Source organism: Artemia franciscana, chromosome 18 (genome assembly GCF_032884065.1).
Source record: "Artemia franciscana chromosome 18, ASM3288406v1, whole genome shotgun sequence".
Taxonomy (NCBI): domain Eukaryota; kingdom Metazoa; phylum Arthropoda; class Branchiopoda; order Anostraca; family Artemiidae; genus Artemia; species Artemia franciscana.
The window spans coordinates 2,113,085-2,129,593 of record NC_088880.1 but is presented as its reverse complement, the minus strand read 5'-3'; the positions used below and the strand labels follow the sequence as shown (position 1 = coordinate 2,129,593).

General features: G+C 35.5%; 1 protein-coding gene across 1 annotated transcript in view; it reads left to right on the top strand.

Moving 5' to 3' along the window:
• The first annotated feature begins 2,421 nt into the window (after positions 1–2,421).
• LOC136038491 (toll-like receptor 2) overlaps positions 2,422–16,509 on the top strand; it is a 35,664-nt gene continuing 21,576 nt past the window's right edge. The window contains exons 1-2 of the mRNA XM_065721576.1: positions 2,422–3,354; positions 11,018–12,078. Of these exons, the coding sequence (XP_065577648.1) occupies positions 2,448–3,354; positions 11,018–12,078 (1,968 nt within the window). The 5' untranslated portion in view covers positions 2,422–2,447. The remainder of the gene's footprint in view (positions 3,355–11,017; positions 12,079–16,509) is intronic.

The following is a 16,509-nucleotide window of genomic DNA, read 5'->3' as shown; positions in this document are numbered from 1 at the left end:
CCACTTAAAATGCAGCCCAAAAAAGCCAGAGAAGTGTCAACACTTTTTCCATATCCACTTCAAATGGAAAAAGATATTTTAGAAACTTGGAAGGGGTCACTATTGAAAATTGAAAGTTGTTGTCTCCTTTTTAAAGGTCAAAAATTACTAGGGGGAAGGCAATAAACCTCCCTCTCAGTTCCTTTTCTGCAATCCGGCCCTCCTCTAGTCTGACCCAATTTTTATATATCTGATTTGCTTAAAAACTTTGAAATGTCTAATAAGTTTGCCTTTGGTGTTTATATCACCCCAGCATCCTGTTATAATAACTCAACCCACAGAAACACGAGAAATGAACTAAAACAAAATATAATGTAAAAATAAATACTTTTAGGCATCCCACTCCACATATTCTGCCTATATTTTTGATAAACATATCCGTGAATGTTTTTACTTGATCCCCAGCATTTTGCAGATGTGCTAATTTAAGGCCGTGATTAAGTGAACTTGAAAACATCGAGGTTCAAATTGAAGTTAGGGTAGCCTTCTGTCTCTCAATTCTCTACGGATCGTCAATTGTCAAAAACCCTTCAAATAGCACTTATTCATTGGCGGAAATAGCAGGTTAACTATACCAGCTTGTCAATCTGGTCTCTAGGGCGATCTGAAACGATTCTTTCTGGCAAAAACTTGTAAAAATTTCAGGTAGCTGAAATATTCTATGGGACTGTTTGAAAACAGGAAAGTACATCGAAAAATGGTTGAAATCATCTTGCAGGTTATTGTCTTCTGCTCATGATAGTACCGATTTTGTTCTAAAGGCAATATCCTTCATATAGTACACTTGTGAAAAAGAGCTAGACATTTTCTAAGATTTCTAAGCAATTAGAGGATATAGAGCAAAATCCTAGCAAACATTTTTTAGTATCTTCAAGAAGCTACGGCCTGATATTAAAAGCGGTATCTTCCGCCAATAAATACTTGAGTACTTTTTAAATATAAATTTTCGATTTTAACATGGGATTTTCGAGTTCCATTAGTTGCCTTAATATCCTGGATGTATACAGTGTCTTGTTTGCCTCTGTTCTCCCTGCCACTTTGAAATTGATTGCCAAGCTGGTCCCAAGATACAGCTGATACACTATTTTGATAACTTATATACACATGCTGTCTTACGATTTACATTGTTACTTAACCGTGAATAGATCATGCACTAGGAGTTTATACTTGCAAGGGGTGAAACTTTGAGGTGGATTATAGACAAAATATTTCTACTTTTACCCTTGGTCTCTCCCCAAGTCTAAATCGAGGCCCATCCCCCTTCCCGACACTCCGAAGAAATTTCAATTCGATCCCCCGAGGTGTACCCGATTTATTGCATATACACTATTTTTGTAACATAGGTACACATATTGTCTTCTGATTTACCTCAGAGCTTAGTTGTGAATGAATTCTAAGTTCCCCAGGGGCTCATGGTGCAAACGACTTTTGCTGGATCAAATGCAAAAACTGTTTGCCACCTTCTCGCAAAACTCTGGAAGTTTCAGTTCAGTCCCTTAAGCCGTTGTAATGAAATATATAGTACGTAAGACGGGAGTGGATAGTTAATGTTGGACAAATCAGGAAATACTGGGAAATTCGAGATGTGATCCCAAAATGATAAATTCGAGATTTGATGGAAAATTCGAGATGTAACACCAAAATGATGAATTCGAGATGTGATGGAGAATTCGAGATGTGAGACCAAAATGATAAATTCAAAATGTGACGGAAAATTCGAAACATACCAATATAATAAATTTGAGATGTGATAACAAAATGATAAATTCGAGAAACGATAGAAAATACGAGGTGTGAAACCAAAATGATAAATTAGAGATGTGATGGAGAATTCGAGATGTGAGACCAAAATGATAAATTCAAAATGTGATGGAAAATTCGAACCATACCAATATGATAAATTTGATATGTGATACCAAAATGATAGATTCGAGATGCGATGGAAAATACTAGGTGTGAAACCAAAATGATAAATTTGAGATGCGATGGAAAGTTCGAGATGTGATACAAAAATGATAAATTCGAGATATGATAGGAGATGTGGTACCAAAATGATAACCATTATAAGGTTTTCCTTGCAAAAGTGGGCATTTTTGCCTTGTAGCATAATATTTTCAGTAAAAATGATGACATGTAAATTGCGAAATTTAAGCTTGGCCAAAAAATGTCCGCTTAAAAAAAACGGAATATGTCACAATCTTTATTAGACGTATCGCACATAATCAGTCTTGACAAACAGTAGTAAGACTTGCATTCATAATTTGCACTAATTCAACAAACGCTAAAATGAAAACTTTCTTATCAAATACAAACAAGCACGACATATGATACTCTTTATCAAACCTTTATCTCGGCCTGAAAACGACTAATTAACTAGATTTTATCATCTAGTTTTGAAAAAAAGCTCCATGGCAAACGGAATTTCCCAAAAGATATCAGAAATGAATATTCCATGCCTGTCTTTCTTTTTATTATTCAGTTTTACTTATTGTGCTGTAATAGATGATAGTGATCAGTTCGGAGACAGTAATCATTTTGGGATTGATAGTGACAGAATTCAAGCATATTTAGACGCTGATGGAAAACTTGTTTTGCCTGATGGTTCATATTTTGATGAGGCTGCTGATCAGAGTGACATTGATTCTCGGGCTTACGCTAAAGAGCCGTACTTTCGCAGCTTCTTTCTTAACCATTGCAAATACAAAGTACTGTCTCCAGTTCCTACAAATAGCAATGGGTCGAATATATTCCGGCATGAATCATTCTCCCTCATTAGTTCACCCCCAGCCAGGGACAACTGGGAAGTACCTGGCTGCTACTATAGAACTCTGGATAAGTTGAACCTAGTCTGTGCGAATGAAAGCATCACTGCAGTTCCTACTGAATTACCAAAGCGACTGGATACGCTGGAGCTTTTAGATACCTCTGTAGAAAACATACCTGGATGGGCTTTTAACCAATCAACTATCAAAATGCTGGTTCTAAAAAAAAATTCAATAAACGCCATTGACAAAGAAAGCTTCAGTGGGATGCAAGGACTCCTATATCTTTCCATAGAGCGGAATAACCTTAGCACACTGAGGCTAGAAACTTTTTCTGAACTAAATCATCTGATAGTTCTTACTCTTCAAAATAATCGAATTCAATTTAGAGACGTGAATTTAACTGAGGCAACAATCTTACCTCAATTGCTTTATCTCAATCTAGCGTATAATCCGATAAAACGACTAACAAGGGATATATTCCAATCTCTTCGGGAAAGCCAGCTAGAAGACCTCAATCTTCAAGGCTGCTCTTTGGAACTGATTGATCCAGGTAATTGATCCCCGCTCCAAAGACTTTCCTTGGAGCTGAGGGTGGTAGTAGTCAATAGTCCTTGCCCATCTCGCATGCTACTCTATCTGCCAAAAACATAGCTACGGATTAATTTCAATAGCCAAAATATCGATTTTAAAATTATTCAGATACTTTCAGAGTCCACTGAATCCTTCTCCAAATCTTAGTTCATAATTTTGAAGACTCTGAAAATGTATAGATGACTCTGAACTGGATTTTGGGTTCATTCAGAAGCAAAGCAATTCAAAATCCGATTTTTGGCAAATATGATAGCATGTCGGAGCAGTAACGTATTTAGAATGCTACAGTTCTTCATTAAGGTCTTGGGCTTTTCACATAAAACACTTGGAATACGGGAATTTTTATTGATTTTCTTGGATATATTCAAAATACAATATGTTCATAAGTTTCCACAGTAGCAGTTGAAATCAATCTAAAATAAAAATCATAATGATTGTGGTAATACCTTACCAGCTGTAACAAATTTATTGAAGCGTTAAGCGACTTTAACTCGTAACCAAGGTGCAACTTTTCCTTCCACTTTAGCCCCTTCAAAGTTTCTACTTTATGCACCTCCCGAAAGAATAAAGTCGTAAAAGAATAAGTATTTCTGACTTATTTGTATCTCTCTCTCTCTCTCTCTCTCTCTCTCTCTCCCCTAACTCTCTCTCGCTCTCTCTCTCTCTCTCTCTCTCTCTCTCTCTCTCTCTCTCTCTCTCTCTCTCTCTCTCTCTCTCTCTCTCTCTCTCTCTCTCATGCCCTCTCTCTTTCTCCCAAGGTTACTCTCTTACTACATAAATAGTAATATAGAAGAGAGACTATTGAAATATTTAAGAAAAAAAGGGGTAAAATCGTCCGCGGGATTAAATAAAATCTATACCATTGGTTTCAACGTGTCAGAGAGTCTTATAAGGATGGTTTCAAGCTACAATCTAATATCAAAATTTGCGTTTTTCATAGAAAGTTTATCACGGAGAGGATTGAATAAGCCACTTGATGGTCATTCATGGATGTGAGTTCTTTTTTTTGAGGTGGGGAATAGCCGATAGTAGAATATAGGAAAGGGTTCATTATGGTGAAAAATTAAATTTTCGGAGTCCTTTTGAGGTAATAAAACTGAGTGTGACAAAGCAAAGTTCTATTTTTTGTGATTTTCGGCCTGTAAAAAACAATTTTGATCTAAACAGGGCTGATATAGTATCAAGTAAATGCTTTAATTTAGCCAATCTGCTTAGAACTACAGAGAAACTGATTTTTAAAATATATTAGTTTCAGATTCCATGGTGCTCATTGTAAATGTATTTGTTCTTGCCAAATGAACGATAAAAAGAGACCATTTATCAAGTTGTGCTAGCAGCAGCACAGAATCGCAAATTTGTGCAACAGCTATTAAGAGAGGGGCCAGTGCGTCTGTTCATAGAAGGGCACAGGGGTACCTAAAAAACAAAAAGTAAATTTATAGTTAGAAAAAAATTTGATCTATTAATATCAGGGCTATTTGAGTATGGAAAACTCAAACTCGAGTCTTACTCCGTTTTAAAGTAAATAAAATTTTCTCTTCTTTCTTATAATCATGCAATGATTATATATCAATTTTTCTTTTATGAAGGAATGTATGTCTAGAAGGACATTTGAATTTTCTAATAATTACTTAATCAACGTATATCATAGTTTTATCAGTAGCTGCAACCTAGTAAAGAGCGAACCATAGCCTATAGCAACCAAAAGTTGAAAAACGTTATAGTGATTTCGAAAAAGAGCCTGAAACCCCTTGAAAATGGCGTCGGGTCAAAATTCCAACGTCCTCCGCCTTGAACACCAATGAAAATCACTTTTTTGCATGAGTAGCAATGATGTCTCTCCTTTTTTTCTTTTTCTCTACCAGGGTTAGCAAGTGACCAGAACATCAAGGGAGATGTAAAACAAACTCAGCTAGTTGGTAAACCTCGAGTGTTCTGGTTACCCACTGCAAAAAAATTTAATACAATTACTTTTGAGCACAATGAACTAAGCTAGTTGATAAAATTCGAGTGTTCTAGTTACCGACTGCAAAAAAAGTTAATTCAATTACTTTTGAGCACAATGATAAGCTAGTTGGTAAACCTCGAGTGTTTTAGTTACCGACTGCAAAAAAATTAATATAATTACTTTTGAGCACAATGAACGAAGCTAGTTGGTAAACCTCGAGTGTTTTAGTTACCGACTGCAAAAAAAAAATTATATAGCTACTTTTGAGACAATGAACTAAGCTAGTTGGTAAACCTCGAGTATTTTATTTACCGACTGCAAAAAAAATTTAATACAATTATTTTTGAGCATAATGAACTAAGCTAGTTGGTAAACCTTGAGTGTTTTAGTTACCGACTGCAAACAAAAATTAATATAATCACTTTTGAGCACAATGAACTAAGCTAGTTGGTAAACCTCGAGTGTTTTAGTTACCGACGGCAAAAAAAAATTAATATAATTACTTTTGAGCACAATGAACTACGCTAGCTGGTAAACCTCGAGTGTTTTAGTTACCGACTGCAAAAAAAATTAATATGATTACTTTTGAGCACAATGAACTAAGCTAGTTGGTAAACCTCGAGTGTTCTAGTAACCGACTGCAAAAAAATTAATATAATTACTTTTGAGCACAATGAACCAAGCTAGTTGGTAAATTCCGAGTGAATTAAAAAGAAAAACAAGTTTTTTAACTGAAAGTAAGGAGCGATATTAAAACTTAAAACGAACAGGAATAACTCCGTGCATTAAAGGGACTGTTCCCTCCTCAACGTCACGCTCTTTACGGTAAAGTTTAACTTTATCTCAATTCTTCTTTATAAAACAGTAAATAACTTTAACGTAAAGAGCGGGACGTTGAGGAGGGAACATCCCCTTTAATACACGGAGTAATTTCTGTTCGTTTTAAGTTTTAATGTCGCTCCTTAGTTTCAGGTAAAAACTTGTTTTTTTATTTAATTTCTGAACGTTTTGAATTAATGCATGTTTGATTTTGGCTATCCGCAAATGAATAATTTAAACAAATTTGCGTATTAATTTTTTGTTTTTGCTAAATGGCTTTCTCTTAGTTTTAATCAGACAATTTTGAGAAAAAGGGTGGGGAGGTGGCCTAGTTGCCCTCCAATTTTTCGGTTACTTAAAAAGGCAACTAGAATTTTAATTTTTGGCGAACGTTTTTATTAGTAAAAAATATTCGTAACTTAAAAATTAACTTACGTAACGAACTTCTATATTCGTATATTTTTATTATGTATATGAGGGGGTTTGCCCCCTTGTTAATACCTCGCTCTTTACACTAAAGCTTTAATTTTGTCCCAGTTCTTTAAGATTAACCCCTTAATCACACAGGCTGAAGAATAAATAGTTGAAATTACTAAAAATACTTTAGCATAAAGAGCGAGGTATTTAGGAAGAGATGAACCACCCCATATGCGTAATAATCTCTGTTCGTTTTAAGTTTTAATGCTGGTCCTAACTTAAAGTGGAAAAAACTTTTTCATATTATTTTTTCATTGTTTTTTAAAGATAGTGCTAGAAAATCCTGCACCCCCTTAATAGATTTTCTCTTCTCCCATGACAAATTCCTCCAAGGGAAGATCCTCCTACGTATCCCCCTCCCCTAGACCCCCATCTCCAACAAAAAAATCCCCCTGAACATGTCCGTACACTTCCAAATAGCCATTACTGTATTTAAACATTGGCCAAAGTTTGTAACTTGCAGCCCCTCCCCTGGGGACTTTGGGGGAGTGGGTCATTCCCAAAGACATTGTTAATATGTTTTTCGACTATGTTGAACAAAATGGCCATCTCAAAATTTTGATCCGTTGACTTTAGGGAAAAATGAGCGTGGGAGGGAGTCTAGGTGCCCTTCAATTCCTTTGGTCACTTAAAAAGGGCACTAGAACTTTTAATTTCCGTTAGAATGAGTCTTCTTGCGACATTCTAGGACCACTTGGTCGATACAATCACCCCTGGGGAAAAAAACAAACAAACAAATAAACACACACCCGTGATCGGTCTTCTGGCAAAAAATACTAAGTTCCATATTTTTTTAGATAGGAGCTTGAAACTTCTACAGTACGATTCTCTAATACGCTGAATGTGATGGTGTGATTTTTGTTAAGATCTTTATAATTTTTAGGGGGGGTTTTCCCCTATTTTCCAAAACAAGGCAAATTTTCTCAGGCTCGTAACTTTTGATGAGTGAGGCTAAATTTAATGAAACTTATATGTTTAAAATCAGCATAAAAACCTGATTCTTTTGGTGTATCTATTAGTATCAAAATTGTTGTATCTATTCCGTTTTTTAGAGTTTCGTTTACTATTGAGCCGGGCCTTACTACAGTTCGTTACTACTAACTGTTTGAAATGTGGAAGATGGTTGGAATACTTTTAGAAAAACAATTTGTGAAGTTGCTGATGGTATCTTAGGGAAGATAGACATTCACTTTGGGTTTTTTTCTTTTATGTTGTAACAACAGTACTGGAAGTTTGTTTAATATTCACATTTATGACATGTGGTTTCATTATAGACTTTTGCTTTTTTTTTCTTGTGTTGCAAAATCAGTGCTGGAAGTTTGTTTATAATGTGAGATGTTCTTATTTATTGATTTTCTTTTCTTTTCTTCTTTGTGTGTTTATTTCTTGTGTTTTTTTGTGCTTGTTTTATTTTTTAAAACAATGTTTTTTGGTTTTTTCCGTTGAGAAAGGCTCCCGGACACAGGGCTGGAATATTTGGAATATTTTTTTTTTATTAAAATGTGGTTTTGTTTTTAGTTTTTGTTCACTACTTCGTTAAATTAAAACCCGTTTTTTCTCGCATAAAAAAATAAAATAAAGCACCAATCCTAATTTTTTTTTCTTTCAATAAGTTTCTTTAATTGGATGGCTTCTACTATACAAAAACTGCTAAATTGTTTTGTGTTTCAAACAGTTCGTGGTAACGAACTGTAGTAAGGAGCGACCCGGCTCAATAGAAACCAAAACTCTAAAAAATGGAATTTTGATACCAATAGCTACATCAAAAGAATCGCATTTTAATGCTGATTTTAAATATATAAGTTTCATCAAGTTTGGTCTTACGCACCAAAAGTTACGAGCCTGAGAAAATGTGTGTTATTTTAGAAAATAGGGGGAAACACCCCCTAAAAGTACTAGAATCTTAACGAAAATTACACCATCAGATTCAGCGTATCAGAGAACCCTACTGTAGAAGTTTCAAACTCCTATCTACAAAAATGTGGAATTTTGTATTTTTTGCCAGAAGGCAGATCACGGATGCGTGTTTATTTGTTTTTTTGTTTTTTTTTTCTTTCTTTTTTCTTTTTCCCAGGGGTGATCGTATCGACCCAGTTGTCCTAGAATCTTGCGAGAGGGCTCATTCTAACGGAAATGAAAAGTTCTAGTGCCCTTTTTAAGTGACCAAAAAAATTGGAGGACACCTAGGCCCCCTCCCACGCTAATTGTTTTCCCAAAGTCAACGGATCAAAATTCTGAGATAGCCTGAGATTTTATTCAGCGTAGTCAAAAAACCTTATAACTATGTCTTTGGAAACGACTTACTCCTCCACAGTCCCCATGGGAGGGGCTACAATTTACAAACTTTGACCAGTGCTTACATATAGTAATGGTTATTGGGAAGTGTACAGGTGTTTTCAGGAGAATTTTTGGTTGGGGGAGGGGTTGAGAAGACGGGGATATGTTGGGGGAACTTTCCATCGAGGAACTTGTCATGGGGGAAGAAAATTTCCATGAAGGGAGCGCAGGATTTACTAGCATTATTTAAAAAAAAAAAATGAAAAAATAAATATGAAAAAGTTTATTTCAACTGGAAGTAAGGAGCAGCATTAAAACTTAAAACGAACATAAATTATTACCCATATGAGGGGCTCACCTCCTCCTAATACCTCGCTCTTTACGCTAAAGTATTTTTAGTAATGTCAACTATTTATTCTACGGCTTTTGTGATTCAGGGGTCATTCTTAATGAATTGGGACAAAATTTAAGATTTAGTGTAAAGAGAGAGGTACTGACGAGGGGGCGAACCCTCTCATATGTGCAATAAAAACATGAGAATAAAAAATTCTTTACGTAAGCTAGTTTATAAGTTACGTATATCTTTTACTAATAAAAAGATTCGTAAAAAATTAAAAGTTCTAGTTGCCTTTTTTAATTAACCAAAAAATTGGAGGGCAACTAGGCTTCCTCCCCCGCTCTTTTTTTCTCAAAATCATTCGATCATAACTATGAGAAAGCCATTTAGCCAAAAAAAAAAATATGCAAATTTCATTTTAATTATTTCTCTGCAGAGAGCCAAAATCAAAACATGCATTGATTCAAAAACGTTCAGAAATTAAATAAAAAAACAAGTTTTTTTCAACTGAAAGTAAAGAGCGACATTAAAACTTAAAACGAACAGAAATTACTTCGTATATGAAAGGGGCTGCTTCCTCATCAACGCCCCGCTCTTTACGCTGAAGTTTTTTACTGTTTTAAAAAGAAGAGTCGAGAGAAAGAGTCAAACTTTAGCGTAAAGAGCGGGGCGTTGATGAGGAAGCAGCCCCTTTCATATACGAAGTAATTTCTGTTCGTTTTAAGTTTTAATGTCGCTCCTTACTTTCAGTTGAAAAAACTTGTTTTTTTTTATTTAATTCAATAAGGCGCTAGTTTTCTACAGACATAGGGAAATCTTATCAGCTGTTTTATTTGAACTAGTTTGATTGATATGTGTTACATAGACCGTGAAGCGATATTTTTTGTTCGTTTTTAATTTTTAACTTTGCTCTTTACTTCGCTCAGAAAAACTTTTTTTTTATTAATTACTGTAATGATGGAATAGCGATCACTACACTTTTATTCAGCTTGTGCACAGGTACAGCATATAAGACTGGCTGCAATTGTTCTTAAACTAAATTTGAAGGTTTCACAGGGCTTTTATTGTTCGGGGCACTAATCTTGCCCCGGGGTTTGTTAGAAACAGCCCACCACTAGAAAAATATCTTTTGTTTCTATAATTACATATTTTAGTTATTTACAGGCAATTATAGATTTTTTTTTCCATTAGCAAGGTAAATTTTTCCGAGTTTTTTTGCTTAGAATAGGGCTATTATATTTTTTATTTGCTTTTTTTTAAATTAAATGTAATAAATGAATGTTTTTCCAAGAGCCCTGCTGTGGAAATTTGGCTTTTGATTTCAAGAGTTGGGTTTAGTTTTGACGCACAATTTCTCGTATTTAGGATAACTCTGGGTATGAAATGAGCAGAAATGATTCCGAATATGGGGGTGTTTATCCCCTTGTCAATTACCACTCTTTGAGCAAAAGACTAACTTTTTGTTCTAATGCTTTAAGATTAGCTGTTAAACACAAGGGCCGTTGAAATAAGAGGCGTTTTTAAAACACAACAAACTTTAACGTAAAGAGTTTGGGCTGAGGGGTTGGCAACCCCCTCTCATATATACCATAATTTTTGTTTTGTTTTCGGTCTCAATTATAATCTTTGATTTCGTTTGGAAAAAAGTGTCTTTTGTTGTTATTTTATGAAAATAAAAGAAGAAATCTATTTAAATGTTAATTTTTTATTTTCATGTAAGGATTTATCTATTTTGTTGCTGAAAAAAGTTCTTTTTCTTTTCAGACGCTTTTGCACCTCTACGGCGTCTTCGTCACGTTGACCTGTTCGACAACCCTGGTCTTCTGAATTTATTTGACAAGTTCTTCCAAAGGTTAATGCCCACAATCAGACAGCTAGGACTTGGTTACAACCTGCTGGACGAAATTCCCAACAGCATTATAAGTGATGTCAGCCGTACGTTAACCTCTCTCAACCTTGCAAGGAATTCCTTTTTTAGACTACGTAACAACTCCTTCCCTCTGATGCCCAGATTAGCCACTCTTGTCTTAGAAGGCTGTGGGATAAGCATTATTGAAACTGGTGCTTTCAAAAATCTACCAAAACTTACGACACTGTATATAGGTAGAAATAGGTTAACCCAACTTCCTCCAGCACTCACAATACCAACTTTAAGACTACTAAGCATCAGAGAGAACCCTGACCAAGAACTGGAGGGAGGAGCCAGCTTCAATATCAATAATGGGTTCAATGGTATGTCTAACCTGATTTGGATTGATATGAATTATATGAAACTAAGTGAGATCCGAACACCTGCATTTTACAATCTAACCTATTTAACCGTTCTTCTAATAAGGGGGTCAAATATCCCGAAAGTTTATCCCGGAGCGTTTGAAACTCAGATTAGCTTGAAGTTCTTAGACCTTGGTGAAAATGTTCAAGTAGATGTTTTCGGTGAAGGGGTATTTCAAGGGTTGCAAACGTTAACGAATCTTTTTCTTGATAGGAACTACATAACCCTAACTGCAAGAGATAAACTAACCGTTGATGATCTAGTAAGAACATTTATACCCTTAGAGAAATTAGAACGGCTTTACGTAGCACACAACGGTATTGTAAGGTTTGAATCAGCGGTTCTGATGGCCCTTCCTCATTTAGAAGTACTCGATTTGCATGGAAATAAACTGGAGAAATGGCCCCTTGGCACTGTAGAAAACGTTACAAATATTAAGAGCATTGATTTATCTATGAATTCGATCAGCTTTCTGGACAATGGAACTTATAACGAATTTATGAACCTGAGATCTATCGACGTTAGCGATAACCCATTCATCTGCCATTGTGGGGTAAGGAAACTCATTTCTTAATAAAATTCTTAAATCAATTGTCAAAACTTGACGAAAAAAACCCGGAGAGTGAAAAGGATAAATGAAAGTAAAAGGATTTAATAGTAAAATTGTCTGTGGCGTCAATTGAAGAAAAAGATGGTGTAATTTTTTTATGTTCTAAGGGTGGGATTTTTTCAGTTTTATGTAATGAAAATACTAAATAGGAACCTATCAACGAGAATACCTCCCAAAAACAGGGCATTTTTTCAAATCTAAGGGGTCAATAATTCTAGGAGCTAATATGCCATCTTTCCCCTCCACTAACGCTACTGAAAAGGTTACAAAACATGCCACAGAAAATGCTCTCAGCAAAAGAAAACTGGAAAATGGGAACAAATTCTTGCTGTTTTGTTGCATTTCACAAAATAACCTCTCACCTTATTGACTCCCATCCTTATCTCGTCAGAAGTTATCACATTCCTTATCCCGTTTTATGTGTAGAAAAACTGATATCTGTTTACAACCCCCAGTTACTGATGCGGAGCCATTGGCTTCAATACCGAGCCAGGAGCTGTCTTTTGATTAATTTTTCAGCAATAATTGAGATGTTGCTGAATAATCAGACCCCTTAAGCTTCATATACATAATTCACGTACTAGCACTTAATTCAGCCGATAGAAAAGCTTTAGCGAAAGTCTTGTCCTTCTGGGACAGGTTGTTTAGAAGGCTACATTCAGTTTTAGTTGGAAAGTGGATGTGTCAGATCCGATCGTGTGACTCTCTTGGTTTGTATTCTAGAATAAAAAGACATGGGAGAGGATGTAACATTTGAGCTGGGTTGACTCGTAATAATATAAAGTGGGTATCAAACAGTTCGTGGTAACGAACTATAGTAATGAGCGACCCGGCTCAATAGTAACCAAAAGTCAAAAAACGGAATTTTGATACCAATAGTTAAATAAAAAAATCGTATTTTAATGCTGATTTTAAATATGTAAGTTTCATCAAGTTTAGTCTTACTCATCAAAAGTTACCAGCCTGAGAAAATTTGCCTTACTTTAGAAAATAGGGGGAAACACCCCCTTAATATCATAGAATCTTAACAAAAATCAAACCATCAGACTCAGCAAATCAGAGAACCCTACTATACAAGTTTCAAGCTCCTGTCTACAAAAATGGGGAATTTTGTATTTTTGCCAGAAGTCAGGTCACGGATGCGTTTATATTTGATTGTTCGTTTTTTTCCCCAGGGGTGATCATATCAGCCCAGTGGACCTAGAATTTTTTTAGGGGGCTCGTTCTAACGCAAATGAAAAGCTCTAGTGCCCTTTTTAAGTGACCAGAAAAATTGGAGGGTACCTAGGACCCCTCCCACGCTAATTATTTTCCCAAAGTCAACGGATCAAAATTCTGAGATAGCCATTTTATTCAACATAGTCGAAAAACCTTTTAATATGTTTTTGGGGATGACTTACTCCCCCAGAGTCCCTGTGGGAGGGGCTACGAGTTGCAAACTTTGACCAGTGCTTACATATAGTAATGGTTATTGGGAACTGTACAGACATTTTCAGTGGGATTTTTTGGTTGGGGGAGTGGTTGAGAAGAGGGGGTTATTTTGGGGGAATTTTCCATTGAGGAATTTTTCATGAGGGAAGGAAATTTCCATGAAGGGAGCGTAGGATTTTCTAGCATTAAAAAACAATGAAAAAATAGATATGAAAAAGTTTTTTCAACTGAAAGTAAGGAGCAGCATTAAAACTGGAAACGAACAGAAATTATTACGCATACGAGGGGTTCACCTCCTCCTAAAACTTGCCTCTTTACACTAAAGTATTTTTAGTTATTTCAACTATTTATTCTACGGCCTTTGTGATTCAGAGGTCAGTCTTAAGGAATTGAGACAAAATTTAAGCTTTAGTGCAAAGAGCGAGGTACTTACAAGGGGGCGAACCCCCGTATGTACGTAATAAAGACATACGAATATAGAAGTTCGTTACGTAAGCTAATTTGTAAGTTACTTAGATCTTTTACTAATAAAAACGTTCGTAAAAAATTAAAAGTTCTACTTGCCTTTTTAAGTAACCAAAAAATTGGAGGGCAACTAGGCCTCCTCCCCCGCTCCTTTTTTTCAAAATAATTTGATCAAAACTATGAGAAAGCCATTTAGCCAAAAAAAATAAATATACAAATTTCATTTTAATTATTTATCTGCGGAGAGCCGAAATCAAAACATGCATTAATTAAAAAACGTTCAGGAATATAATAAAAAAACAAGTTTTTTAACTGAAAGTAAGGAGCAGCATTAAAACTTAAAACGAACAAAAATTACTTCACATATGAAAGGGGCTGTTCCCTCATCAACGTCCCGCTCTTTACGCAAAAGTTCTTTACTGTTTTAAAAAGTAGAGTGGAGAGAAAGAGTCAAACTTTAGTGTAAAGAGCGGGGCGTTGAGGAGGGAACAGCCCCTTTCAAATATGAAGTAATTTATGTTCGTTTTAAGTTTCAATGTCGCTCCTTATTTTCAGGTAAAAAAGAACTTGTTTTTTTATTTAATTTTCATTTAGAGACAATTTGATGCCACTTGAAGAAAGAAGAAAATTTTCTGGAAGGACTGGAAAAAAAGTGGTTCTTACACCTGTCCGATGTGTGCAGTGGGAGGGATATCTGTTGGATTTTCTTGGGCAATGTGAAGGACTAAGGGATCTGAGAAATGACGTTTTTGGAGAGGAAGAGTTTTGTGTGGAAAAACTGTTGGGAAGTGGGCATTTTTTATTATCAAAAATCTAACGAAGTTTATTCGTGCGGTCATTACTCAATGAAAGGTTCTTCTATAATGATTATTTTTTTAGGGGGGGGGTTGTATATGGAGTTTTTTTTATTTTAATCGTTTGTTTTTACTGTTTCGCTGATTCTGTGAATTCTTTTTGTGCTTCGTTTTCTTCTTTTTTTGTGTGTGTCATATATACTACTATAATACGATACGCAACCAGATACGGACAGTAAAGTCACAAGCGGTACTTGAAGAACATTACTCTGGTTAAGGTAAAAGGGAGATTAGAACATTTGTTTGGTGTTGAATGAGGAGTTAACCAGAGTTTTTCCTACCCCCTCTATATAGATTATTTGATGAACTTTGCCCTTAGTAAAACGGCAAAGCTAAAGAAGAACATGGAATCAAGTTTGAAAGTAAAGCTCCTTTAAACTGAGATTAGGGGGATTATTTAAATGTCATATATAAAAATGATTGCAAAATAAGGATTTTTTGAGATTTCAAGAGTTCATATTGCAAAGATTTGTTTGAAAATTAATGTTAGGAAGAAGCTTAGACAAGGAATAAATGAAGCGAGTCTATTTATAAGGAATAAATGAAGCGATGTTGGGTAACGAGAAGTTCGAAGGTCAAAGGTATTCTTACACAGTTGAGAAAGATTGGAAGAATAGGAAGTCTGCGAACAAAGACTGTAATCTTATAGCTTATGGTAATGAATGTGGTCAAGTATGGATTTGAAAAATGGGCGTTGTCCAAATGAAGTGTTTCTGACCACACATAAAACTACAAGCGTGGTTCTTGTCTACTTCTTAGGACTTTAATGAAAGAAAGGTTGAGATAGCAACAGCAGGTTTTAGGGATGAAGGATGACACCCTGCCAAATATTGTTCTTTTTGACCCTCCGTCTGGGGCCAAATAAAATTAGGTCATCCCTGAATAAGTTAGGAAGAGGCCATAAGGAAGGATTTAGACGAAAATAGAATTTCTTTGGAGGAGGTAAAGAGTAAAGCTTTGAATAGTTATCGGAAGAAAAGTCGCATGTACAGCTGAGTAGGCTCAGATGGCTGAGTGCCACAATGATTTGCTAGTAGTGATGAGCGGTAGCGTTATTAGTAGTAGCAGTGGTAGTATTAATGGCATTAGCCCTAGTGATAGTAGTGATAATAGTAGTAGTAGAAAGATATAGTCCAGTTTCTAAGCATCATGAGAGACTGCACCCTTTTTGTCTCACGGCTAGTTGATCAAGCTCACACTTTCTAACACAAAGTCTGTGTCTCTGTGGCCTCTGTGTTTGAGCATTCTTTTATAAAGAACTTAGACAAAAAGTCGAACTTTAGCGTACAGAGCAAAGGGCTGAGGAGGGGCTCACCTCTTCCATATAAGGAATGATTTCAGTTTGTCTTACGTTTTAACGTTGTTCCTTACTTTCAGTTGAAGATATATGTTTTTTTACTGTAATTTTTCATTATTTTTCAAACCATGTCAGAAAATCCTCCCCTCTTGCATAAAATAATCCCTGACAATTTTGTTAAGTGGTAAGTTTGTTAATTGGTAACAAAATTTCAAGGTCCCTTGGAGTTATCCGCCGTCTTAAATTCCGTTGCCCTAAAAAAAAAATCCTAAAAATGATTTAACATTCTATTTTTCATCCCCATTTGTCTTATGGATGCTCTATATC